This window comes from Nicotiana attenuata, unplaced genomic scaffold (assembly GCF_001879085.1).
Source record: "Nicotiana attenuata strain UT unplaced genomic scaffold, NIATTr2, whole genome shotgun sequence".
Classification (NCBI taxonomy): Eukaryota; Viridiplantae; Streptophyta; class Magnoliopsida; order Solanales; family Solanaceae; genus Nicotiana; species Nicotiana attenuata.
In genome coordinates, this window is record NW_017673075.1 from 43,504 (window position 1) to 68,563 (window position 25,060).

The 25,060-nt window shown below is 38.2% G+C and overlaps 4 protein-coding genes across 4 annotated transcripts; all 4 read left to right on the forward strand.

Moving 5' to 3' along the window:
- Positions 1-6,593: 6,593 nt before the first annotated feature.
- LOC109215371 (cysteine protease XCP2-like) lies at positions 6,594-10,021 on the forward strand. The gene is made up of 5 exons (XM_019379423.1): positions 6,594-7,246; positions 7,928-8,163; positions 8,257-8,394; positions 8,502-9,086; positions 9,540-10,021. Exons 1-5 carry the CDS (start codon positions 6,754-6,756, stop codon positions 9,681-9,683), a joined length of 1,596 nt encoding a protein of 531 aa, XP_019234968.1. The 5' UTR covers positions 6,594-6,753; the 3' UTR covers positions 9,684-10,021.
- A 2,265-nt stretch (positions 10,022-12,286) lies between these two features.
- On the forward strand, positions 12,287-15,844 carry LOC109215372 (low-temperature-induced cysteine proteinase-like). The gene is made up of 5 exons (XM_019379424.1): positions 12,287-12,996; positions 14,126-14,361; positions 14,459-14,596; positions 14,690-15,187; positions 15,549-15,844. Exons 1-5 carry the CDS (start codon positions 12,495-12,497, stop codon positions 15,690-15,692), a joined length of 1,518 nt encoding a protein of 505 aa, XP_019234969.1. The 5' UTR covers positions 12,287-12,494; the 3' UTR covers positions 15,693-15,844.
- Positions 15,845-15,933: 89 nt separating this feature from the next.
- Positions 15,934-17,077, forward strand: LOC109215373 (oryzain beta chain-like). The gene is made up of 2 exons (XM_019379425.1): positions 15,934-16,365; positions 16,758-17,077. The coding sequence occupies exons 1-2, from the start codon at positions 16,066-16,068 to the stop codon at positions 16,902-16,904; spliced, it is 447 nt and encodes a 148-aa protein (XP_019234970.1). The 5' UTR covers positions 15,934-16,065; the 3' UTR covers positions 16,905-17,077.
- An 827-nt stretch (positions 17,078-17,904) lies between these two features.
- LOC109215366 lies at positions 17,905-19,008 on the forward strand. Its single transcript, XM_019379418.1, has one exon. It carries the CDS (start codon positions 17,905-17,907, stop codon positions 19,006-19,008), a length of 1,104 nt encoding a protein of 367 aa, XP_019234963.1.
- Positions 19,009-25,060: the final 6,052 nt, after the last annotated feature.

The window sequence follows — 25,060 nt, forward strand, 5'->3', positions numbered from 1 at the left end:
TTTTGCTGTCGTTCGATAAGCCCATAAGACCTGGTAACACTTCAGGCCACTTACCTTTTGACTCCTCTAATCTTTTCTTTAAGTTATTAATAATAACTTTGTTTGTCGATTCGTCTTGTCCATTAGCCACAGGGTGGTAAGGTATTGAAGTTATCCTTTTAATCTGTCAACTCTGAAAGAATTCTGTGATTTTCGCACCTATGAATTACGGGCCATTATCACATACGATTTCCTTTGGAACTCCGAATAGGCATATGATGTTTCGCCAAATAAAGTCCCTGACTTCTTTCTCCCGCGCATGTTTGAAGGCACCTACTTCTACCCACTTGGTAAAATAATCTGTTAATACTAATAAAAATCGTACCTTTCCTTTAGCTTGTGGTAGTGGACCCACGATATCCATCCCCCATTTCGTAAAAGGCCATGGTGAAATAACCGGATGTAATAGCTCCGCTGGGCGATGCATTTTGTTGCCATATCGTTGGCATCTGTCACACTTGGCCACAAAACTTTCCGCATTTTCTTCCATTTTTGGCCAATAATATCCTGCTCTAATTAGAGTTTTTACTAAGGATCTTCCTCCTGCAAGATTTTCGCAGTGTCCCTCATGCACTTCTCTCATCACATATTCTGTTTGAGAAGGTCCAAGACATCTTGCTAAAGGCCCTCCGAACATCTTTCAATACAGGTTTCCCCGAACCAAACAGTAACGGGCAGCTTTTCATCGAAGTGACTGAGCCTTTTTCTTGTCTTCAGGTAGAATTCCATACTGCAGAAATTAACAAACTCGTTTCTCCAATCCCAAGTTAAATTATTGAAATTTACCTCATTTTTATCCTGATCAAGTGCTGAATGAAAAAAATGTATTACGGTAGTATTTTCTTCATTCGTTAATTCTGCAACAGATGCGAGATTAGCCAGTGCGTCTGCTTTCGCATTTTCCTCCCTGGGTATTTGCACGATTTTCCACGATTGGAATTGTCTGATTAATTCTCGTGCCTTTTCTAAATATTTCTGCATCCGCACCTCTCTAAATAAATAAGCCCCCTACATTTGATTATAATCTTCTCTATTCCGAGTTCTCGTGCCAATTCCAGACCTGCAATTACAACCTCGTATTTGCTTCATTGTTAGTAATGAGATGGCACTTTATTGCTTGCCTTATGGTTTCTCTTGAAGGTGGGATTAAAACAATGCCTAAGCATGCTCCTTTATCATTCGAGGAGCCATCAGTGCAGTTCCTTTTCTGCTTCAGGAACTATCCTGCGCTGAAATCTGCCACAAAATCTGCTAAAACTTGTGATTTCATCGCAGTTCTAGGTTGGTACATGATATCATATTCACTGAGTTCTATATCCCATTTGGCTAACCTACCTGACAGTTCTTGCTTATGCAATATATTCCTTAAGGGGTAAGCGGTCACTACAGAGATTGGGTGACATTGAAAATAAGGCCTCAACTTTCTAGATGCTATAATTAATGTTAAAGCAAGTTTTTCTAAGTGAGGATATCGAGTTTCAGCATCCAATAAAGATTTGCTAACATAATAAATTGGAGATTGTTTACCTTTGTCTTCACGTACTAATACTACACTTACCGCCATTTCTGATACAGCGAGATAGATGAGTAGCCTTTCTCCATCCTTCAGTTTAGCCAGTAGCGATGGATTTGACAAGTATGCTTTTAGATTTTTGAGTGCTTGTTGACATTCATCAGTCCACTCAAATTGGTTTTGCTTTTTCAACACTAAAAAGAACTTAAAACTTCTCTCCGAGGATTTGGAAATAAATCTTCCCAAAGCTGCTATCCTACCTGTCAACCACTGCACTTCCTTTTTGCTCGTGAGTATGTCTGGTATCTCCTCAATGGCTTTGATCTGTGCAGGGTTTACTTCAATACCTCGGTTAGAAACAAGAAAACCTAAGAACTTACCTGAAGCCACGCTAAAGGCACATTTTTCGGGATTTAACTTCATATTGAACTTGCGGAGAATCTGAAAAGTATTTGACAAATGTTGGATATGATCCCCCGCCTGTGCCGACTTGACTAGCATGTCATCGATGTAGACTTCAATAGTTTTTTCCAGGTGTTCTTGAAACATTTTTGTTACCAATCTTTGGTATGTGGCTCCAGCATTTTTTAATCCAAAATGCATGACTTTATAACAATAAGTCCCCCTTTTTGTGATAAAGGAAGTTTTTTACTCATCTAAAGGATCCATCTTTATCTGATTATATCCTGAATAGGCATCTAAAAAACTCAACAACTCATGTCCTGCAGTAGAATCAATTAGTTGATCTATGTGCGGTAAAGGAAATGAGTCTTTAGGACAAGCTTTATTTAAGTCAGTATAATCTACACAAACTTGCCATTTCCTATTCTTTTTTGGTACTACTACAGTATTAGCTAGCCAGTTAGGATATTTTACCTCTCGTATTGACCCAATTTTTAAAAGTTTTTGTACCTCATCCTGGATCACCTGATTTTTGAAAGATCCTTGCTTCCTTTTCTTCTGTTAGACAGGTGGATACGACGGATCTTCATTTAGCTGGTGGGTCATCACCTCTGATGGTATATCTATCATATCTGAATGCGACCAAGCAAAGCAATCTGCGTTAGCTTGTAAAAATTTGACAAGTTTACTTTTCATTTCTGGGCTTAGCTTCATTCCAATATAAACTTTTCTATCTGGCCACTGCTCGGAAAGTGTGATAGCCTTGAGTTCTTCAATTGTTGTTTTGATGTTTTCATTCTCTTCTGGCTCTTGAATGAAATCAGGTCCTGAATCTACGTCCATTTGTCCACTTTCTGTTAAGGTTTGTGTTGTTATGTCCTCAACTGAATTCTGTAGTTGCTATTTCTTATCTGTATCATCGTTAGCTATGCTCGAATCCGCAACTGAATTGATACTTTTAGAAGCTTGCTGATCTCCACGTATTTGTCTAATCTCCCATTGTGAAGGGAACTTAATAACTTGATGAAAAGTAGATGGTACAACATCCATATCATGAATCCAAGGCCTGCCAAGAATCATGTTATACGCCATGTCCGTACATATCACCTAGAATTTCGTATCTTTGACAACTCCTTCTGCAAATGTGGTAAGCACTATTTCCCCTTTTGTAACAACGCTTGAATTGTCGAATCCAGATAAGGTACGTGCTTTGGGCACCATCTTGTCATCAGCTTGCATCTCGTTTACCACCCTCAAAAGAATGATATTTACGGAGCTACCCGGATCAATCAAAACTCGTTTCACATTAGTATCATGTACAAGTAAAGATATTACCAGTGCATCATTGTAAGGGATTATCACGCCATCTGCATCTGCATCATCAAACGTGATACTGTCTTCTTCCAAAACTTGGCGAACTCGCTTCCCATGGATAACCGTGACTTTTGATGTCTTTTTTGCAGTCGTATACGTCACACCGTTGAGCTCCTCTCCTCTGCTTATCACATTAACCTTCCTTTTTGGTGATGGAGGTTTTGGAGGCTCTTGCCTATTCTTCATATAGGATTGCTTACCTTTCTCACTGAACAAGTCAGTTAAATATCCTTGTTTTAACAAATGCTCTATTTCACCTTGTAACAATCTGCAATCTGTTATTTTATGGCCGTGGTCATTGTGAAACTCGCACCATAAATCTGGATTTCTTCTGCTAGGGTTCTATCTCATTTCTTTTAGCCACTGCACCTTATCTCCCATACTTCTTAAAACAGCTACCAACTCAGAAGTGCTAATATTGAAACTTTATTCACCAATCTTTGTATTTGTATTAGCATTACTGTCTCGCGCATCTCGTTCTTTACCGAACTTGGATGATGAACCCGCATCTCTATCCCTTGATCTAGAACCATACCTTGAATTTTCTTGTTTAGAGCGTGAATCCCATCCTGCTGGTCCCATGTAAGGTTCGTACCTGTTCTTAACAGGCCTTTTTTTGGTTTTTGGTCGACTCGAACTTGTTCTTTCATCACCCCTTGCCCGAGTGTTGGTGTCTTCTTCTATCCGCAGCTTTGTGCTGTACCTATTGTACACATCATTCCATGTTGTAGCAGGAAATTCTCGTAAGCTTTCCTTGAGTCTCCTCGTGGCTTCTGATCTTTTTTCATTTAAGTTACTGGCAAACGCCATGGCCGCCCAATTATCAGGTACCCGCGGTAACATCATCCTTTCACGTTGAAATCTATCCACAAATTTCCTGAGTAGCTCCGTATCTCCTTATTTTATTTTGAAGATGTCTTCCATCCTCTTCTCGACTTTTTGAGCTCCCGAATGTGCTTTTATAAATGAATCTACAAGCTCAGCAAAATAATCAATAGAGTTTTCTGGTAAAAGAGAATACCATGTTAGTGCTCCTTTCGTGAGTGTTTCGCCAAATTTTTTTACCAGCACTGACTCAATTTCTTATTGGTTAAATCGTTGCCTTTCACGCCAATTGTAAACGCGGTTACATGATCTCGTGAGTTGGTTGTTCCATCATACTTTAGAATATCAGGCATTTTAAACTTCTTTGGAATCGGCAAAGGTGCCGCACTTGGCTTCCAGGGTTGTTGTGAATATTTATCAATATCCACTCCTTTAATCACGGGAGGCACACCAGGTATTTGTTCTATGCGATCATTCTGCTCCTTGAGCTGCTTCTGCAAAGTTAGTACTAAACTTTGTAAATCGGAATTATGTGGTGTACCTGATCTTCCATCACGAGATGCACTGGGAGTTCCTCCGCTTCCTGAATTTGCAAGTCCCGAGCATGGGTTTTCTATAGGTGCGGTATTGTTTGGAGGAGGAGTTGGAGGCGCAGTTGGCAATCCACTAACAAAAGCTTGAAGGGCGTTGTTGACGTGTTCCGCAATTAGTTGTTTTAATGCGTCCTCGACAGTTTGCTCGTCCCTTTGTTGATCATTCGTATGTGATGTTGATCTTTGAGGTGTCCCCTCTCGGGACTGTCGATGAGAATCTTGTGGTGAAGGGATTGGTGGGGTCCCCCCCCCCTCCCTTGTTGGTTCTATTGGTTCAGTTGGTTATTGTCGTTGGCAGTTGATATGATATTTTGATAGAAAAGTGAATTTGGAAAGTGAAAAAATTATCAGATTCCCGTTAACGGAACCAATTTTTTTAACCAAAAATATACCTTTTGATCAAAGTCTAATTTTAGAAGAAAACGAGTTACTAATAATCAAGTTTTACTTCACTCTCTCAACGATATAATAAGAATAACAAAGGAAATAATTGATTGCAAAGTCAAGGTAGAGAGTTTTAAGAAAGCAGAAAAGTAAAGTGTATATTTCAATATTGTTTCAAATCTGTCCTTACAAATAGAATTTTGTGCCCTTATATAGGAATATACAATAGTAACGATTTTTTTCCATAATTTGGGTTAATTATGGGTATTAATAATATTGATTGCCCATTATTTTGGACATCTATAATTGACGTACTTATTGCTATAAATGCCTTATATTCGTTCCAATTCTCCTTCCTTATTTCCTTCCGATTCATGTATCTTTCCTTCTTTTTATTATTTATTCATTCCTTGCCAACTGTTAGGCCTGGTACCATTTCGTGGGTATTTCTACTCCTGAGCACGCTCCACTAAGTTGTAAGTTACAACGCTGCCTCAAACAATGGATGCGACAAAATTTCAGCTTTGCATTTCGTAATTGCCGAACGATAATCCCAGCACACGGCAGCACCACTGCTACCATCGCCACCAACAGCTTCACACTCTGCTAACTCACAAGTTTCCACTTTGATAATTGTTACCAATATTATTTCAGTTATAATTGCCTTTGCCATTGTTCAAATCGACAGCGAAGTTGGGCGAAATCATCTCGGAGATTACGGACACCTGAATTTTCTTTTATGAATATTCTTATTTCTGGTCTAATTTTGTCATTTCTGTATGATTTATTAAAGATATAAGTGGCCTGATAAATATTATGACTGATGTTGAGGAGTGAATAGTGAGAAATATCAATGCACATTTTTTATGCTATCTCGAAAGTCAAACTGGGATCCACGTTCGCTTCCCCTCTCTATAAAGGAAAAGAGTAGTCACTAGACACAGACATGTGTAATCAACTATGGAATAATAATTGTCTCAAAAGAAAAAGACGTTATATTTCCATTTGGGTTTGTGTTGGATGATATTTTGTTCTTTCTCAAAATTAAAAGGAATTTTCCATCATTAAAGAAAAAAAAAATTGGCAGATCGCAGATTCGCCATCTTGTTGCCTCTAAACTTGTTTATAGTTGTAAATCTTGCAGCAGAAGCACATGCTTTGGGAATCAGCCTATTGCGCAATATCTCTTAATTAAATCAACTCATTTTGATCCTCAGTTCGAGCCGATAGATTTAAGTTATATACTGTGACAATGTAAAGAATTTTAATTTTCGGTTAATATTTATTAAATAGAGTTACTTGTAATTATGGGTCCTCACAAGTTGGAGAAAATGAATTGCCAGCACTAGCTTAAAGAGGGTAAACGATAAATACTTGAATTAACTGTGAGTAGCCCAATTCATGGAAATATATTAACCAGAAATGCTTTTAAAATACCCTCACCTACTCGAGAGATCACTTAAAAAAAATCTATATTAATTTATCATTCTGAACAAGATTCAACTGCTTCACAGTTGTCATGTGTGTGTTGACTGATTATGAGCCTTAAAAGTCACCTTCTCCAAACTATATGAATAGAAATAGAAATGCTTCACAATCATTTATTGGTTGATATTACTGAAAATGGGAAATACACAAGGAACCTATCATTTCCTTTTTCTTTTCCTGATCTTAGCTGCTTTATCATCTCAAGTTTATTGTGTTTCTAGTGATTTTCCAATATTAGACAGACCAAATGAGTTACTTTCAGAAGAAAGAATTTTCCAACTTTTCCAAGAATGGAAACAGAAGCATGAGAAACTTTACAAGAATGAGAAAGAGGAAGAAATGAGACTGGAGAAGTTCAGAAGGAATGTGAAGTATATAGTAGAAAAGAACTCAAAGAGGAAGTTAGATTCAGACCATTTGGTTGGTTTGACCAACTTTGCTGATATGAGCAATGAAGAGTTCAGGCAAGTTCATACTTCAAAGATTAAGATACCATTTGACAAGAGAAAGACTATTCAGATGAAGAATGTGGAAAAAAAACCAACTCCAGTTTATTGTGATGCTCCTCCTTCAAGGGATTGGAGGAAATATGGGGCTGTCACTGAGGTCAAGGACCAACACCTCTGCGGTAAGCTTGCTTATATTCTGTTAAATTTTCAGATCAATCATGTTAGCAATAGGTAAATACTGTCTTTTCTGTCTACTAGTCAGTTGACCTGAACACTTGAATCACAAGGGCTGCAATGAAGTTTCTAATTTGTCGATTACCAAAAGCTCCCCTTTCTCTTTAAGTCCCTTGCAGTTTTAGTAGTAATACCTTGTTGCTTATTGGTTGGAGGTGGTTGTGAAGTTTACAGCATAAAGGAATGAGAAATAAATGGTATTTCTATTTAGTATATATCTGGATAGAGAAAAAGATAAACAGTTAGTAGAATGATCTCAACATTCAATTGGCAGAAACAAAAGGGTAAATTCAGATGATCTAATTCTGTTTCCCTCTCAGGTTATTGCACATAAGAGTGCAGTCATTTCTTTAATTTTATTTGCCTTTTCTGCACTTATGTAACACAAAAAGGGAAAAATTGGGCTAACTTACTCGAATAGGCAATGAGTGAGTTAAGTCTGCAAATTTGGGCTAACATACAATCTAAATAGACCCTTCATTGGTTCAAGTAACAGGTCAGTGGTAATGCTACAATGATAATTTCTTTCTTTGCAATTATAAAATTAAGGAGCAATGCAGATGATATATGATCTTTAAATCTACATTAGTGGAGTAATGTGTTCTATTCCTACTAAACATTTGCAGGAGCTTGCTGGGCATTTTCAGCATGTGGAGCGATGGAGGGAATAAATGCAATAGTTACTGGTGAACTTATTAGCCTTTCTGTCCAACAACTTATTGATTGTGATAATTCAACCAATTTGGGCTGTTACGGTGGATATATGGACCCTGCTTTTGAATGGGTGATGAACAATGGTGGCATTGATTCAGATTCTGATTATCCATACACTGTCTCTCAAGGCGCATGCAATATAACCAAGGTATATGATGATCAATTTCATATCAAGTCTTCTATCCATTTTTCAAATAATATCCTTTTTTGAAAGACAATCTTGATCTTTGTTCCTCAACAGGTGAACCAAAAGGCTGTAACAATTGATGGATACCGAGATGTTCCACAGGAGGAAAGTGCCCTTCTTTGTGCTGTTGCTCAACAGCCTGTTAGTGTGGGCATAGATGGATCGAGTGCTGATTTTCAATTATACAGAGGGGTAACTCTTATGCCTTAACACCTTTTTTACATAACTCTCTCAGTTCTTCTCTCAAGAATCCAAAATGATGTGAACTTTGTTTCTTTTATATTATGGGATCAATGCAGGGAATCTACGATGGAAGTTGCTCTAGTAATCCAGATGACTTAAGCCATGGAGTACTAATAGTAGGATATGGTTCTGAAGGAGATGATGAGTATTGGATAATCAAGAACTCGTGGGGTACATCATGGGGAATGGAGGGGTATGGATATATAAAAAGAAACACTGATTTGCCTTATGGTGTTTGTGCCATTAATTCATTGGCTTCTTATCCAACGAAGGAACTGGCTTCTGCACCATCTCCTTATCCGTCTCCAGCCGTTCCACCACCTCCCTCTCCACCCCCTCCACCACCTCCTTCTCCACCACCTCCACCGCCTCCCTCTCTACCCCCTCCACCACCTCCTTCTCCACCGCCTCCCTCTCCACCCCCTCCACCCCCTCCACCGCCTTCTCCGAAACCAAGTGAATGTGGAAACTTGTATTATTGTCCAGAAGATCAAACATGCTGCTGTGAGTTGGAGTTCTTTGGAATTTGCTTCATTCAAAGCTGCTGTCCTCATAAAAATGGTGTTTGTTGTGATGGATCAGAATACTGCTGCCCAACTGAATATCCCATTTGTGATGTTTATGAAGGCCTCTGCCTCAAGGTATGATTTCTGTTATGTTATGGTACTTAAACTGATGGGTAAATGTAACTTTTGGTTATTAAAATTGGTTGCTAAAATTTATTTTTTGCCTGTTATCTCGCGCTTAATAACATCCAAACCTGTAATAAGTGAAATTGTTCCATAGATAGAGGAGTCGTAATAATTAGAAAGAAAATTTGAATAGTCTTGTTGGCTTTTGATGCCTACACCTCTTTCTTCTTTTATCTCTCTTGTTGGCTTTTGATGCCTACACCTCTTTCTTCTTTTATCTCTCTTTCAAACCTTTGTATAAGTTGGTCATCTCTAATGCCCTAGAATTGTAGATTGACTCTATACAAATCCTTAACCCAATATCTAGGACTTGAGTTAGCACCATCTTTGCAGGAGAGTGATAACTTCTGTTGAATATCTTCTTCTTATTATTTTTTTTAAAAATTCTATTCCTTATTGCAGAGGGTTCAAGACACTCTGGGAGTGGCAGCAAAGAATAGAAGAATGGCCAAATACAAGTTACCATGGAGTACAAGCACTAAAGAAACAGAGGATATGGACCAAACTCTGAAATGGAAGAGGAATCATGTTGCCCCAATGCTCTGAAATAAACAATTCTTATCATCCCACTTAACATTCTCAAGAATAAAATTTGATTCCTTAATATATCTTGCTGAAGCAAAGTGAATTTCTTGAAATTAAAGAGCTGGAAAAAGAGTTATGTAGTGGATCCGGATACTTGTTAGAAATTACTACATAAGAATTCTTCTTCTTCTTCTTCATCTTATGTAGTAATTAAACGACTATGGCTTTCGAGTGTTATGTTGTGTACATTCTTGAAAAAGTTGTTGATTTATAATACTTCATATGTAGTAATTTCTTTGGCTGTGACAACTGACAACTAAGAGTGTATAATCATGGGAGTATAACTTTTTTTTCAATTACTAGTTGGTCAAAGTTTACTTTGAAAAGAACTTCTAATAGAAATATGGTATCTCATTTGCTTTGCACAATCTAATGAAAGAATAGGAGATACAGAAAAGCTCATAGTGTGGGGAGACAATTACCAAACTGATCAAATGTTACACTAAAGTTCACTAGCTACCTCCAATTGCCTAGCAGACTACAGCATAAAGTTGCATGAAGATGTTAGTAATTATTATTATTATTATTATTATTATTATTATTATTATTGTGATTATGTAGTCGATCAGTATTGTTAGTCAAATACTGATTTTCTTCGTTCATGTATATTTATTTAAATTCATTTTTGTTATGTGTGCAGTGTGTGTGGTGGAGAATGGAATGTGGGGGATATGCACACACGTCTTTAGCTATATCAAAGGTCAATAAAAAAAACTCCCTGCCCCCACCACGCTCCGCTAAGAAGAAAAGGAAAGTAAAGTTAATCAATGAGGAGATGAGTAATCATTCGCCCAAAAAAAAGAAGAATATAGGAAAACTGACAGCTCGCGCGCTAATTCACCATGCTACGGTCCTGTCAACCTTTTTTTTTTATTTAAAATAATTTTCTTTATTAGAGTTATTGCTCCTAATTCTGGGGTCGTGAGCGGTTGTGCTGACCGTGTGAGCAATCCCTATGTTGTTAATGCATGTAACTTAAATTTCAAATTTTTACTTACTAGGATCAAATGTAACTGGGAACTACCAAGCCATAGGTGTTTTCACCACTTCCAATATTTCGGGTGTAACTTTTTGTATAAAGTTAGGAATGCCTAACTTGATTGTTGTAGATGGAGAGGTTAGGCGCTATGTCCCCTTCCTCCATGTCTTCTCATATTGGTTGCTAATTTACAGGTTGGGTCTGCCTAAACCCCCGGGATGGTGAAATTTATAAAAGAAAAAAAAAATCCCAAATTTATATAGCATCACAACCACGTGGCTCCAGAGACACTATTATGGTTCAGCCATTAAAATTTGCTCATCTTTTTAAGAGGCACAGACTCATTTTGACTCGGTTCTGTCAATTTCTTATTCATTCATTGCGTTCGGCCGGTGCTCCTTTCTCATCTCAAACCATAACTACTCTGAACGTTAGGGAAGATAAGGGAAGACCGCCTGAGCGAAGCGACCGAAGGAACTTGACTTATCCGAACCGAACGATAGCGGCTTAAAGCGTTGCCTATCACGAGCAGCCTCGCTCCTTGATTGGCGGGGAGGAGCATCTCAAAGTATGGGGCAAAGGATGTTGCGTTTTGACTTTGTCTCCCGGGGTCCACCACAGGTTGGGTTTGAGAGCCGTGTGATGGGTGACTATCCAGCACGGTTCGGAGAGCACTTTTAAGACTTTTGGAGCTTTGGCTTTGGTTTGGACCTGTACTAGTCCGAGAAGTGAGAGCACCAGGTTGGAAGATGCTGGTTCGAGAGGACCTGGAAAAATGCTAGTAAGAAGGAGGCTAGTTTGCTAGGTTGTAGATCTTCTCCCTTATTCTTTATAGAGGGATCCCCTAAATTAAAATAAGATCTTTCTCCGCTCCGTCAAAAGCCTAATTGAGACAAATCAGCTCTTACTGTTCTCCGGTCTTTGCTCTTGAAGATCCGCTCTTGAGAACCTCTATCTCTTTCTTCAAAGCCTCATTCGAAGCCTGTCAGTCTTACATACAGTATATTACCCGCAAGTTCATCTTCTTTGATAGGATATTAGATTAGTCAGCAATCCAAGTTCCAGCTGGTTCTCAAACTTCAGAGGTGGCCTTACTTCCTTTTTAAAGCAAACATGTGGATAAGGTTAAAGACTACTTGTCCTTTCAAATTATCCACTGATTGACTTTATGACCTGCCAAGATATGGGTCCAAGAGATTTTCTTTTTAGAAATTTTTTAGTTTACAATAAGAAACTACCCTCACAACTTCGATTTCTGGAGAAACTTCTTACAGTCACTTTTGAAGGAAAAAAAAATACTTATACACTACCAACATGCGTGCACATACATGTTGGAATATTCAATACTATATAAAAGTCAATTTTCCTGTCTTAATCTACAGTTGCAAATGCTACTCGTTCCAATAGACCAATACACCAAAAGACTTTGTTTTGAGAAATTATTTCTTTACTAGTTATTTTGCCACGTCGGTAATCCCAGCATGATCGGCCCCACAGAGTTACAAAAACAAGTGTCTGTTTTCCCACCCGTACATAATTAGAGTGCATTTATCATACCTACCAGAAAATGTGTCTTACATACCCACACCTACCACTCTACCAGTCCTCATCCTGCTTAAACAATTCCATCATTTGTCAATTTAAACTACAGTTAAAAAGTTAGTCACAGTTTTTCATGTGTTTCTCGAGTTAAGTTATTGAGAACCTTAAACGTCATTTTTTCTAATGTTATAAATTAATGAGAGTAGGCATATATTATCACAAATTCATTAACTGGTTAATGTTACTGAAAAATGGGAAGCACACAGTTTCCCTATCGACACTTCCTTCTTTTCCCAGTTTTCTTGATCTTAGCTGCATTATACTCTCAAGTTTCTGCTTTTACTACTGATTTTCCAATACTAGACAGACCAACTGAGTTTCTCTTAGAAGAAAGAGTATTCCAAATTTTCCAAGAATGGAAACAGAAGCATGGGAAAGTTTACAAGAATGAGAAAGAGGAAGAACTGAGGTTGGAGATTTTTAAAAAGAATGTGAAGTATATAGTGGAAAATAACTCAAAGAGGATTTCAGATTCAGACCATTTAGTTGGTCTGACCAAGTTTGCTGATATGAGCAATGAGGATTTCAAGCAAGTTCATACTTCAAAGATTAAGATACCCTTTAACAAGAGAAAGACTATTCAAATGAGGAGTGTGGAGAGAAAGCCTACAACAATTTCATGTGATGTTCCTCCATCAAAGGATTGGAGAAAACATGGGGCTGTCACTGAGGTCAAGGATCAAGATCAATGTGGTAACCTTACTTGTGTTTTCTTGCCATTTTTTATTCAACAATGTGATACCCTTACTTAGTTTTCTTGCTTATAGTGGTGCAAAATGTTTGGATATTCGATTTGGAGAAAATCCCTTCCTTTCTCTTTTTAGTGTTTTTGTAGTATTAGTAATTTCCTTTGCTTAAAGGTTGGATGTGGTTGAGGAATTTACAGCATAAAGTACTGACAGGAAGAAGGAAAAAAAAGGGATACATGTTTCTAGTAGGTCTTTGGTTTGAGGGAAAATGGTGAGTAGAATGATTTGAATAGGCTACGACAGAAACTAATGGTAGTTATGTTTTCCTGTATAGCCCATAACGGTGCATTCATTATTCATGATATTCATAGAAGAAATATTGATAACTAGGTCATATCTGAAAGATGTGTTATTGAATCTATCAAACTTTCGATCTACTTCTTTAACTAAAAAAGGCAAGACAAAGATGGTGAATACTTCTTTATGATTTAAGCATGACTGTAACCGACACAAACCCACTATTTCTACTCTGTTCAGCAGATGTTTATCTTCATTTAAATACAGTTAGATATTGTCCCATTGCATTTCATACATGTACATTATTGGGTAACCACACCAAAGATGGGCTGGTTTACACTCCATACATGTTTAACTGCTAGGCAGCTAATAGGCATTATGAAATCCAGACAAAAGGAACCAAGTGAGTTAAATCTGCAAATTTGTCTTACCTAAGGTCCTCATAGAAATTCTTGTTGGCTCAAGTCACAAGTCAATAGTACCAAAAGGTCCAAAACTCTATGGGACATTTTCCTTCTCTGCAATATTACTACAATAACAGAAGGGGTGGAGCTAGGTGTTGGCATTGGCAACCCTTTGCCGGAAAATTATACTGCACAAATAAGGGGAAAATGATTTGTTATATATAAACTGTTGACTTCCCTTGACACAAGTAAGTATTCTAGTGTTGTGTCAAATGAATTACAAAAATTGCTTTAGATTATCCTAGGTGTGACATTCTAATAATTTTTTGAATCCCCTAGTATGTATTCATGGCTTCGCCACTAGGGATCAATGCATATGCAGTTATGTACATCATTAGAGTAATATATTTGATCTCTGCATAACTTTTGCAGGAGCTTGCTGGGCATTCTCGGCATGTGGAGCAATGGAGGGACTAAATGCTATAGTCACTGGTGAACTTATTAGCCTTTCTGAACAAGAACTTATCAATTGTGACAACTCATACAATACTGGCTGTGATGGTGGACTTATGGACCCTGCTTTTGAATGGGTGATGAATAATGGTGGCATTGATTCAGAAGCTGATTATCCATACACTACCTCTCAAGGCCGTTGCAACTACGATAAGGCATGTGATGATTAATTTCATATCAAGTCTTATATCCAGTGTCCAAATATTTTCCTTCTTGAATAACTTGATCAATGTCTAAATATTTTCTCAACAGGTGAACCGTAAGGTTGTAACAATTGATGGATACCAAGATGTTCCAGAGGACGAGAATGCCCTTCTTTGTGCTGTTGCACAACAACCTGTTAGTGTAGGCATTGACGGAAGCAGCCTTGATTTTCAACTATATAGAGGGGTAACTATTTTCTATTACTCCATTTTTTTTCACGTGTCAATAATCCTAAAATGATGTGATATTTCTTTCTATTCTGTTCTGTGGTCAATGCAGGGAATCTATGATGGAGAATGCTCTAGCAATCCAGATGACTTATCCCATGCAGTACTAATAGTAGGATATGGTTCTAAAGGAGATGATGACTATTGGATAATCAAGAATTCATGGGGTACATCTTGGGGAATGGAGGGGTATGCATATATAAGAAGGAACACTTATTTGCCATATGGGGTTTGTGCCATTAATTCATTGGCTTCATATCCAACAAAGGAAGCGTCTTCAGCGCCATCTCCTTATCCGTCTCCAGCCGTTCCACCACCTCCTCCACCATCCCCTCCGCCTCCTCCACCGCCTTCTCCAAAACCAAGTGAATGTGGAGAATTTTATTACTGTCCAGAAGATCAAACATGCTGCTGTGAGTTGTACTTCTTTGGCATATGCTTCATTCAGGGATGCTGTCCGTACGAGAATGGTGTTTGCTGTCATGGATCAGAATTTTGTTGCCCAGCTGACTATCCCATTTGTGATGTTTATGAGGGTCTCTGCCTCAAGGTATGACTTTTCTTACAGCACTTTCTTAAGGGAAAAATCCAACTTTTTGTTTTTGAAAGATATTAAGGTTGCATAAATTTGCTCAATCATTAGAAACTAGAAGTACAAGGCCTAAGTAATTTATTTTGCTTTAGATATTTGTTGGTATCTAAAACCTACTACCCGAGCTAGTATGAGTTCATGTAAAGCGCTATGTAGAAGTTTTCCCTGCCAAATGTTCAATATTCAATGTATAGCAGAAGGACCAAAATTTTGATTACCAAAAAATACAGGGAATACAAGTGAAGGAAATACAACTTAAACAACTCTTAAGAAAGTTAAATATATCTTATTCGTTTGATTTTTATTTGCCTTTTTGCAGGATTACCGAGACACTATTGGAGTGGCAGCAAGGAAGAAAAGAATGGCCAAACACAAGTTACCATGGAGAGCTATCACTGAAGCAACAGAGGAAAGGGACCAAACTCTGAAATGGAAGAGAAATCATATAGCTGCAATGCGTTGAAAGGAAATTTTCTTAACCAAAAACCACAAAAAAAATTGTGCTTTAGTTTGTTAAATGTATGCTTGAAATAATAGTTGGAAAGTGTGAAAATGATATCAAGATGTCACATCTAACTGAGAGATAATAAAAAAGTAGCATTGCAATGTTGCCTACTAATGACCTAAATTATTAGTTTACGTAGAAACGAGATGCTCTACTCAGAAAACCCCAGTGCTAATATCCGATCGACTTGTTGATAATTGATAAATAAGGGGTGGACGAGAGATGTTTTGGGGGTAACGATAACAACGTCCATCACAATCTTGTTGAAATAAATATCCAGTACTTTTATATGTATCAACGGATAAAATTTTAGGACAAATTGCACTCAAAAATGGGGAATACACAAAAGGCCCACCTTTTTCTTCTTCTTGGTTTTGTTCTTTTCTTTATCTTAGCTGCGCAACCATCCCCTCCGGTTTCTCCACCGCCTTCTCCAAAATCAAATGAATGTGAAGACGGCTTATATTACTGTCCAGAACATCAAACATGTTGCTGTGGTGTAGATTTCTATGGCATGTGCTTAGTTCATGGATGTTGTCCTCTTGAAAATGGTGTTTGCTGTGAGGGATCAAATTTATGCTGCCCAACTGATTTTCCATTTTGTGATGTTTTAGAAGGCACATGCCACAAGGTATGACTTAATCTTCATTTTCTCCTTGTTACTACCGATCTTTTTAAGCTTCAATAGCTTCAGATCGAGGATTTCAACTTATAGGTTTTAATTTTTATATTTTTACCTATAAACTCATTACACAACTAAAACTATGAGTTTAAAACGTAATACTTAATGAACTTTGGTGATCTTTTACCTATACATCTAAGTTGTGGTAGCTATATCCGCCCTTATCTTTAATTTATACAACCAACACTTATAGTCTAGTGATATTTTGTCAGGTCTTTCACACGCAAAGATATGTGTGAGTCGGATTCTATTTTCTCTTTCTCCCAATGTAATTAGATAAAATTTTATTGAAAGAAAGCTTCTTGTTAATAAGATTCTCGCATTTGTTACCCTTTTTGCAGAACTATGGAGACAAAATTGGAGTTGCTGCAAGGAAGAGAACAATGGCCAAGTTCAAGCTACCATGGAGTAGTAGCGGTACTAAGGGAACAGAAGACGTGGACCAAACTCTCCAATGGAAGAGGAATCAGTTTTCTGCAATGCGCTGAAAGAAATTACCAAGTTATTACATGTTTTATCATCCCAATGGGCACTCTTAGAGTGTTAATCTGGATCTTGTTGTCTAGTAAAGATTGTAGAAAGATATGTACAATTCAAAAGAAAAAAATGTAAAAAAATCATTTGATTATCTATATATATATATATATATATATATAATAATTTACGTGTATAACATTTCTTAATTATAGAATAATATTTAATTGTGAACTTAAAAAAAATGTGTACACGTACAGGATGGACATACAAGGTATATTTTTCGGTCATGTTGGACAGACGATCCAAGATGTAAAGTATGCACGAGGCGAGCATCTGATCTATCGAGATATTACCGTATGAGACTTAGTTTCCTATGATCACTAGGGGCTTCTAGATATTGTCGTGCCTTGAAGAATGATAGAGCCTTAATACAAAATCCAGATCCTAGTTGAGCTTACTAGTATTGGGCCTTTCCTTATTGGGCCTGTTTTTACTTTTACATTTTAGCCATTCATTTGTACATATAAATAGAGTTTGTTGACTCTATTTTTAATCAATGGATCAATTTCTATTTACTTTGTCGTCTCTCAATTCCTTTCTCTCACCGACTTAGACGACTAGGGTTTTCCACTCGATCCAATTCTCAAATTTCTCGTTGATTTCATAGGTTAACATGGTATCAGAGCATCGATCCGAGTTGTCCGCAACGCTCATCATCATTTCATCGATTTAGTTTCTTTGGTTTCATCAATCACGACTTTCCCAGATGATTTCGACAGTTCAGACAATATTTGGGGTTTTCTGCAAATTTCGCCTCTGCGAGATCAGGTTTTACTTTCCATAAGCTCAATCGAGGAATTCCGGTAACATCTCATCGATTCCTCACAGTATTTGATAGAATGTTCAAGTTTGTGCCCTAATTTTGAAAATTGTTCATATCTGTGTTTGGTTTGAGACCATGCTGTATATGTCAGATAGTTTTAATCTATATTTCAACTTTGAATTACACGCATGGCCCCAGACTCGACTTCTACCTCATCACCTACCTCTACTGTTATTCCCCTTAACACCTCACTTGATCCTTCTCATCCGTTGTATGTGCATGCATCAGATAATTCGGGAGTTACACTGGTAACTGTCCCCTTTTCTGGCACTGGGTATGTATTTTGGAGAAAAAATATTCTTATTGCTCTATCTACTAAGAACAAGGTTGGGATTGTTAATGGGAGAATCACTCAGCCATCTCCTGATTCTCCTATGTATGATCATTGGCTAAGATGCAATGACATAGTCTTTGCATGGTTGAGTAATTCAGTGTCTAGGGATATTGCTGACAGTGTACTTCACTGTGACACTGCAAGGGATCTTTGGAAGGATATAGAGGAGAGATATGGTCAATCTAATGCTAGTAGATACTACCAAATTCAAAGAGAAATTGGTGGAGTCTCTCAGGGTTATAGTGACATTGCTAGTTATTACACTAGGTTAAGAAAATTGTGGGATGAGTTAAAAACTGCTTCGTTTGGGCCAGCTTGTACCTGTGGAGCAGAACCACAGTGTAGTGAAGGACAAAAGCTCATTCATTTTCTTACTGGGTTAAATGAAACATACTCCAATGTTAGAAGTAACATTCTCATGATGATTCTTCTACCTTCTTTGAGTAAAGCTTATTCAATGTTACTACATGATGAGAGTCAAAGGGAAATTCAAGCTTCAGGATCTCCATTTCTTTCTGAATCAACTTCCTTTCATGCCAAATCCACTCCTGTCCAAAACACTTCAACAAACAAGTCTTACTCTCAGAAAATAAGTTTTGAGAATAAAAGGAAAAACATTGTGTGCAAATATTGTAGAAAACCTGGTCATTCTTTTGACAAGTGCTATTGGATGCATGGGTTCCCTCCTGACTTCAAATTTACCAAAGGTCAGAAGACTGTAGCCTGTGTTCAGCCTAAAATTGATTCTCTTTCAGCTCCTAAAGCTCTACCTGGAAGTTCAGTCCATGGTTTCAGTAAAGAGCAGTATCAACACCTCATGAGTCTATTCCAACAGTCTCAAATTTCTACTGGAAATCAGGATCCCAGCATTGCCTCTTTTGCTTTGGGAGCATTTTAGTTGTGTTTTGTAGTTTTGCTGTGTATTCTGTTGCTTTATGCTGTGTTTCTCAATTAAAGGTTAACACTTGGATTCTAGATTCAGGAGCTACCAACTATATGACCCCACATAAAGAACTCCTACATAATATTTAACCATTATCTTCTCCATAGTTAGTAACACTACCAAATGGTTAGAAAGTAAAAGTCAATTGCACTGGTTCTTTAAAACTGTGTAATGAACTCATTTTAGCAAATGTACTTTTAGTTCCTTCTTTCCAGTTCAATTTGATTTCTGTACCACAGTTGGTTGATCAATTTCAATGTACAACCCTCTTTACCAATATCTCTTGTTGTATACAGGCCCCTTCTCTGAATAGGCCACTGGAAATTGGTAGAGCTGCCAATGGGTTGTATATCATTCATTCAGATCTCATTGTGGGATAGTCTGTTTCATATATAAATACCATATCAGCTATATCTTCATCTCTTAAATGTGGTTACAGTGCTTGTACAACTGCTTGTAATCATGTTTCTTCTATTAATAAAGCTGATCTTTTATAGCATCAAAGATTAGCGCATATGCCATTTAATAGAATGAAATCTATTTCAGTTCTTTCTGATAAATTGTCTTCAAAACAGTCATTTATTTGTCCTGTTTGTCCCTTAGCTATGAAACAAAGACTCTCATTCCCTGATAGCACTATCAAGTCTACTCACTCCTTTCAACTTGTACATATTGATCTATGGGGTCCTTATCATACAAGAACATATAATGTATTTAGGTATTTCTCGACTATTGTTGATGATTTTTCAAGAGTAACCTGGACACACTTACTTTCTTGTAAGAGTAATGCATTTTCTATTATCAAAGCTTTTGTTTCCATGGTCCAGAATCATTTTAACTCTAAAGTTCAAACAATTAGGTCTGATAATGCACTTGAGCTAGGCTCGAGTTCTCAAATCTCATCCTATTTTGCTGATTCTGGGATTTTTCACCAAACGACAATTCCCCACACTCCTCAATAAAATGGGGTTGTTGAGAGGAAACACAAACATCTCTTGGAAACATCAAGAGCTATTTTATTTCAATCTAAACTACCTGTCAAATATTGGGGTGATTGTGTTCTTACTGCCACCTACCTGATCAATAGGTTTCCCTCTAGTGTGTTACACAACTTGTCACCTTTTGAGATACTTCATGGTCATCCTCCTACATATTCTCATCTTATAACCTTTGGTTGTCTTTACTTTGCTACCTTGCAAAAGGTGGGTAGGGATAAATTTCAACCTAGAGCATCTCCATGTATTTTTCTAGGTTATCCTTTAGGAAAGAAAGGGTATAAGTTGCTCAATCTTATATCTCATTCCATCCTATTTTCTAGGGATATCATTTTTCATGAACATACCTTCCCTTATCATTCTTCATCTCCTCCTTCTATTTTTCCCATTTCACCTGATCCCTTCACAGACATTTCCCCCATTACTACAAATCTGCACCTTCACCTGTTCAGGTTGTTCAACCTGCTTCACCAGTAGGTTCTTCTCCTCATGCTCCTCATTCCCCTTCTCCTACTCCTTCTCCTACCATTTCTACTGTTCCTTCTGTTGTGTCCTTTAGGAGATCCACTAGAGATTCCACCACACCTACCTATCTTCAGGACTATGTCTGCTACACAGTCATTCCCACTTGTCATGTGAATTCCAAGGTTACCTCTACTGAGATTCATATGCATGAACCTCAGTTTTACCATCAAGAAGCTCCTCATCCCGCCTGGCAGGATGCTATGGTTAAAGAATTTCAAGCGTTGGAGGCAAATCAAACTTGGGACATTGTTCCTTTGCCTCCAAGCAAGAAGGCCATACCATGCAAATGGGTATACAAAATCAAACAAAGGTCTGATGGTTCAATTGAGAGATACAAGGCAAGATTAGTGATCAGAGGTGATTCTCACAAAGAGGGCATAGATTATTTTGAAACTTTCAGTCCAGTTGTCAAGGTCACAACTGTCAAGTGCCTTCTCACCTTAGCAGTCAAACATGGTTGGGCAGTCCACCAATTGGATGGCAACAATGCTTTCCTACATGGTGATCTCCATGAGGAGGTGTACATAAAAATAACTTTGGGCTTGATTGTGGGCCCTTCTTTCTCTGATCCTCCTTTAGCTTGCAAATTGAAGAAATCACTTTATGGTCTAAAGCAGGCTTCTAGACAATGGTTTGCAAAGCTCTCCCAGTCTCTCCTTTCTAGAGGTTACTCCCCTAGCAAGAATGACTCCTCTTTATTCACCAAAATCACTGCCTCCTCCATTGTTATTTTGGTAGTCTATGTGGATGATATCCTTTTGGCTGGTGATAATGGTCAAGAAATTGCAGATTTGAAAGCCTTTTTAGATCAGCAATTCAGAATCAAAGACCTTGGTTCTGTTTACTATTTCCTTGGCCTTGAGGTCTCTTTCTTAGAAGGTGTTTAACCAAAAAATGGAATTTTGGCTAAAGCTATAATTTAGAAGAACACGGGTTACTGATAATCGCAAGAATGTATAAAAGAAAGTAATTTGGATAGCAAGCATATAATAAAACAAGTAAACCAAAGTATACTCAGATGATCTTTCGTATCCCTACAATTGTTCAGCCCTCTCCTTTTTATAGTTATTGTTGAGATGTATGTCTTACCTTTGTCATAAAAAGGCCATTATGGGCAATTAATGACATTGAATGCTACGTTACATAATCATTATATTCAAGACAGATTCTCTAATGTTTTTAGCATTTAAAGCTTATTAAATACTGTATTTGGACTCCCATGTGTTGTCAAATTCATTCCCTTGATTCCTCTTAATTCTTGAATTTAAATTTCTTGAATAGGTACGGACGCTGAATCCTTTGAATGTTTGCCCGTGCCTCTTCCTTTGCCTTTGCTCGCATCCATTGCTACTCGTGCCTCTTGGCTGGTTGAAATTCTTTGACCATTTGACCAGTCTACGTGTCACGACACGTCATCTCCATACTACTTTAATATGTAAACTAAATTTTCCCAATACAGATAGTCCCCCCACTTGCTATTTATTCATCAATTGAACATTTGGGAAGTGGATTTCATTAAAACGGGAATTTTTGTCACCATTAATGCTATGACAGAATTGACGCTTCAATTGTCACTTCCATTTAATGAGTTTCACACGTGTCATCTTCCTATTGGTTCTGCAATTTTGCAGCACTTTTTTAGGCTTTCTTTTCAGCTTCCCTGTTTACGAAGTGTCAGTTATCATTATTATGGTCCTTCCATCATTGCACTTTTTCCTTTGACCTTGCTCATCAGTATAAATATAACTTCTTTCTTTGTCTTTACCTCTTAAAGTTTACTGAACACTCTATTTCTCAAATCTCTGTTTGTTTCTTCCTCGTATTATCCTTTTTCATTATGTCTTCATCGAATCCTAACCCTAGAAGGGCTTCCATTGTTGATACCTTCCCTAGTGCTCTTAGTAGAGGCAGAAGGGGAGGTAAGCACCGATGTTCGGGATCTGCACGAGGCTCTTCTGTTTTATCTCCTAGTTCTGGTCCTTCTTCTAGAACCAGAGGTTCCCTTTCTCAAAAATCTTCCTCTAGGGATAAAGAACCTTCTGAACCATTACGTGAGCCTTTAGTAGAAGAGATAGTCCCTACGTAATTGTCTTTTTATCATGACAGGGAATCTCTTAGGAATTAGGTTTCTACTTTAGATCGTGCTGATGCTTTTCCCACTCAGATTACAGAAATTTTGGCTCCTGTAGTTCGCAAAGATTGCCATTGGAGTGATGACTTTCCTATCATTATTCCTAACCCAAATCAGAGAATCACTTCTTACTTGATGAGGTTTTCTTTTGTTTATACATACCCTTTTACCTTAGGATTTAAACCAGCTATTGACCCAGTCATTCTTGATTTTTGTCGTTTCTTCGACGTTTGTTTGGGTCAAATTGGCCCAATCATATGGAGGGTTGTTGCCTGTTAAGGCATTTAACCAATTCTGCTGGTGTTCCCTTCATTTTCCCTCACCTAATTCATCTTTACTCCCCTAGGCTTTTTCGCAATGGTGTTTTCACACTAGTAGCCAGGAGTAAGAGGGTTTTGGTGAGTCCTGAGGATGACAAGGACCGTGGCTGGTATGCCCGGTTTGTTGCTGCCCCCACTGCTGGTTTAGTGGGTGAAGATAACGTTCCCTTCCCTGAGAAGTGGAAGTTTGCACGTAAGTCTTTTATCCTGTTCGTGACTTTTCCTTCAAGTTTATCAACTTTTCTAATTTTGCTTCTCTTTTTCCTTTTTTTAGCAACCATGGGAGTTGTGGGAGATGTTCCCAATTTCCGTGGCTGGGTAGACAGATTACTGAAGACCGCACCAATGGATGGGAGGTCTTGGAAGACACTTTCTAACCGTTTTGGTAGGAAAGTAAAGACTCATGGTAAGAGCTTCTTATTTTGTTTCATCTTTGATGCATATGTTTCTCTTTATGGCTCTAATTTCAATCCATCTTTTTATCAGGATTTGCTATTCGAGGAGTTACTGCCGAGGCAGTTGCGGCTTCCCGTGCCTCTTCAGGAACCCGTATCTCCTTGGAAAGAGCTCAAGAAATAGTCTTGGGTTCTTCGTCGAAGAGAAAAACCGTTGAAGAAGAAGATTCCGAAGAAGAGGAAGATGGGGGCTCTTTGGTGACAAGGCCTCGAGCTCGAAGACGCATAATTTCCGATGACGAAGCACAGGCATCTCTGTCATCCCGTTCCTCTTACTGAATCCATTGAAACCCCGATGGTAATTCCTGACGATGACGTTGACCCTGGTGATACTCGTGAGTCCATTGAACAGATTTTTATTAGCGGTTTTAATAGTGGAAATTTAGGGCCTGTTTTAGATGAAACACCCCTAGCCTCTTTTTCAACTCCCGTGCCTGTGATTCCTTCGTTGCCACCCCCAGCTGTTACTGTTCCTTCCTCAACTGTTCTTACCTCAACTGTTCTTACCTCTTCTACCACTCCTCTTTTGACAATTCCACCTCCAATCGTTCATCATACTGAGGTGGGTTCTTCAAGTAGAAGTGCCGCTATGAGGAGGATGGTTATTGAAGTTCCTGCTGAGAGCAGCCTTTTGAGGAAATCAGGTCAGGCAGATGTATGACTGGAGCCTTTGATTGGCCCAATTGAAAGAGCAAAGCTGGAGAGCCATAGTTCCCTGACCCTAATGAATGATATCGTGCACGCCACTTTGAAGGTATTTTCTTTCTCTCCTTTCTTTACTTTGTAAAATTTTTTATCTTTGGGATTCTTATTCCCCTTCCTTTTTTTAGGCCAATCTTATCAGCACAGAAATGATGAACAGAATCCCCCTCTTGGAGAAGGTAGCACGTGATTCTCAGTTGGAGGCGATCAATTGGAAGGAACAATTTGAGAGTGCACAAATTGACATGGAAGATTTACTAGAGAGCAGGAGTACCTTAGAGCAGCAGGTGCGAGCTTTAACCTCAAAATTAGCAGTTGCAAAAGCTTCCTTAAGCCAAACAGAAAAAGAAAAAGAGTGTCTCGTGTCTTCCTTAAAAAGAGTGTCTCGTGTCTTCCTTCTCAGAATAACTATCCAAGGCCAGTGAAGAGAACAGAGAGTTGAAGGTTCTCTTGAGTCAAAAAGAGACTTACTCTGGGGAGCTCGTGCAAAGCTTAACTCAAGCACGAGAAGACCTTCGAGTCTCTTCTGATAAGGTGCGTTCTTTAGAAAGCTCCCATGCCTCTTTTCAAATTTCTTACAACTCTGTCCTGGTTGAAAATTAAGAGCTAAAGAATGAGATTGCTGATTGGGAAAGGGATTATGAGACCCTTGAAGAGAAATCTGCTATTGAGGCAAGTTGGGCGTTTCTGAACTCACGCCATGATACCCTGATTGAAGCTGGCCAAGAAAATTTCAACTTAGAGTCTGAGTTGGCTAAGGTTAATGAAACCATTAAGAAGGCTCAACAAACTCAAGATTTTCCTTCTCCTGCGGCCGAAGCTTCCGTGAATGTTGAAGTTGATATGGGTATCCCAGCTCTTCCAAGCCCTGTCGAGCCT

Coding starts and splice junctions, on each gene's coding strand:
- LOC109215371 (XM_019379423.1), top strand. CDS start 6,754: ATGGGAAATACACAAGGAACCTATCATTTCCTTTTTCTTTTCCTGATC. Junction 8,164..8,256: donor GCGCATGCAATATAACCAAG/GTATATGATGAT, acceptor GTTCCTCAACAG/GTGAACCAAAAGGCTGTAAC. Junction 8,395..8,501: donor ATTTTCAATTATACAGAGGG/GTAACTCTTATG, acceptor GGATCAATGCAG/GGAATCTACGATGGAAGTTG.
- LOC109215372 (XM_019379424.1), top strand. CDS start 12,495: ATGGGAAGCACACAGTTTCCCTATCGACACTTCCTTCTTTTCCCAGTT. Junction 12,997..14,125: donor CAAGGATCAAGATCAATGTG/GTAACCTTACTT, acceptor TAACTTTTGCAG/GAGCTTGCTGGGCATTCTCG. Junction 14,597..14,689: donor ATTTTCAACTATATAGAGGG/GTAACTATTTTC, acceptor TGGTCAATGCAG/GGAATCTATGATGGAGAATG.
- LOC109215373 (XM_019379425.1), top strand. CDS start 16,066: ATGGGGAATACACAAAAGGCCCACCTTTTTCTTCTTCTTGGTTTTGTT. Junction 16,366..16,757: donor TAGAAGGCACATGCCACAAG/GTATGACTTAAT, acceptor CCCTTTTTGCAG/AACTATGGAGACAAAATTGG.
- LOC109215366 (XM_019379418.1), top strand. CDS start 17,905: ATGGCCCCAGACTCGACTTCTACCTCATCACCTACCTCTACTGTTATT.